The sequence below is a fragment of the Cebus imitator genome, unplaced genomic scaffold (assembly GCF_001604975.1).
Source record: "Cebus imitator isolate Cc_AM_T3 unplaced genomic scaffold, Cebus_imitator-1.0 Scaffold94, whole genome shotgun sequence".
NCBI classification, from domain to species: domain Eukaryota; kingdom Metazoa; phylum Chordata; class Mammalia; order Primates; family Cebidae; genus Cebus; species Cebus imitator.
This window is the reverse complement of record NW_016107409.1, coordinates 5858083-5860077: the sequence shown is the minus strand read 5'-3', so window position 1 is coordinate 5860077 and position 1995 is coordinate 5858083. Positions and strand designations below refer to the sequence as shown.

The following is a 1995-nucleotide window of genomic DNA, read 5'->3' as shown; positions in this document are numbered from 1 at the left end:
ATCCGCCCGCCTTGGCCTCCAAAGTGTTTGGATTATAGGCGTGGGCCACCAGGCCCGGCCTCAAAATGTTCTTAATTCCTAAAGTTGACGGGCATTCCCAAAACAGAAAGAGAACCTTTCCAAACTAAAGACTTCCTTTTTAACTCTTTAAGCATTTTGGTTAAAGTTTTCTAAAAAGTACTTAACAAGCTGTGGACCAGCCATTGAGGGTGATAGGCACAGCCACATTATACAGCATGGTTTAACAGTTAAGGGCAGGTTAAAGGGGAAAGAACTCACTAAGATGCACAAGGAAACTGAAGGGGAGGACAACTTCTTCCCAAGCAGTAGAGATACGCACATACAAAAAGCTGCCAGAGCTGCCACCTTACCTCATCCCTGAAGCAGTGGAATCCCCACTTGCAAACCCTAGGGTCACTGCCCCCAACTGTCAAGTCATCAAACTATATTTCTATGGAAACCATAAACTTTAAAGGAAAACAAGCTTGGAATTGCTACCAAATACACAGATAGAAGAAGGCCACTTTGCTGTATCAATTTCAGGACAACTAAGAAAACCTACTTTTGTATGTTCAGACATGTGTTTGTCATACTTTTCTTGATTTTTAAAACCACGATCACAAGTATCACAAAAAAAGTGAAAAACTGGTTCCTTCCTTTTCTGCAAACAAAAACAGAGAGAAATTAGGCTTTGGTGAAAAATCTCAAATCAGTAAAAACACAACTATCATTCTAGTAATACATATTTTGATGTTTCCAATAACCCTTCCATGTGGGAGAAACTTGTGAGTATATTTCCAGTGAAGAGAGTATTCTATGTCTTTCTTTCATTTTATTTTTAACAAATATATTAGTAAAACCCAGGCATAATTTTATTTTTTTAATCCAAATAGTGCTAATATAAATTATGAGCAGATTGCAAATTGGTTATCTAACTCAGTACAGAATATGTTGAAATGATCTGAAAATAGAGTAAAAAACAGCAGCTCATCCTTTAAAAAAAAAATAACTACAGATGACCATTGAACAATACAGGTTTGAAGTGCAAGGGTCCACTTACAAAAGGATTTTTTCAATAAATATATTGGAAAATTTGTTTGGAGATTTGTGACAATTTAGAAAAACAGATAAACCACATAGCCTTAGAAATATCAAAAAAATTAAGAAACAGTTAAGTATGTCATTAACGTATAAAATATATGTAGACACCATTCTATCTAACTATTTATGTTATTGGTAAGACTTCAGTCAACAGCAGGCCATTAGTAGTTAAGTTTTAGAGGAGTCAAAAGTTATACACAAACTTTTGACTGCACCCCAACTACTGTTTTTTCAAGTATCGACTACATGGCCAGGTGCAGCAGCTCACACCTACAATCCCAACACTTTGGGAGGCCGAGGCAGGCAGATCATTTGAGGTCAGGAGTTCGAGACCAGCCTGGCCAACATGCTGAAAGCCTGTCTCTATTAAAAATACAAAAATTAGCCAGGTATGGTGGTGGGCGCCTGCAGTCCCAGTTACTCAGGAGGCTGAGGCAGAAGAACTGCTTGAACCCAGGAGGCGGAGGTTGCAGTGAGCCAAGATTGCACCACTGCACTCTAGCCTGGGCAACAGAGTGAGACTCCATCTCAAAAAATAAATAAATAAAAGTATCAACTCTGTATCTATTTTTAAAACCACAGAAAATAAATTAAAAAAAACCATTTAGGTAAATATTAGTTATTTTTGAATCCCAATTTGCTATATTCATGCTTAACCATAAAATTCCTTTTTATAGCAAGGCTCCACTATGTCAATAATGGAAGCAAAGCACTGATGACAGTTATGACAGAAATGCAAGATATAAAACAGTAACATAGGGACCAAGGGATCAAATTGAAGAACACCTTTCAAATACCTTTTTTTTCTGTTTTTTACTGGGAGGTAAGCTGAAGTCTGTGAATTTTGCATCATACTTTCGTGGATAAGAATGTTTAACTAAAAAAAAAAAAAGA

The 1995-nt window shown here is 36.7% G+C and overlaps 1 protein-coding gene across 1 annotated transcript in view; it reads right to left on the bottom strand.

Annotated features, from left to right (window-relative positions):
* NUFIP1 (nuclear FMR1 interacting protein 1) overlaps positions 1–1995 on the bottom strand; it is a 42813-nt gene that overhangs the window by 34031 nt on the left and 6787 nt on the right. Inside the window, exons 2-3 of the mRNA XM_037741144.1 lie at positions 1899–1978; positions 482–661 (exon numbers count right to left, since the gene is read on the bottom strand). Coding sequence (XP_037597072.1) covers positions 482–661; positions 1899–1978 — 260 coding nt within the window. The remainder of the gene's footprint in view (positions 1–481; positions 662–1898; positions 1979–1995) is intronic.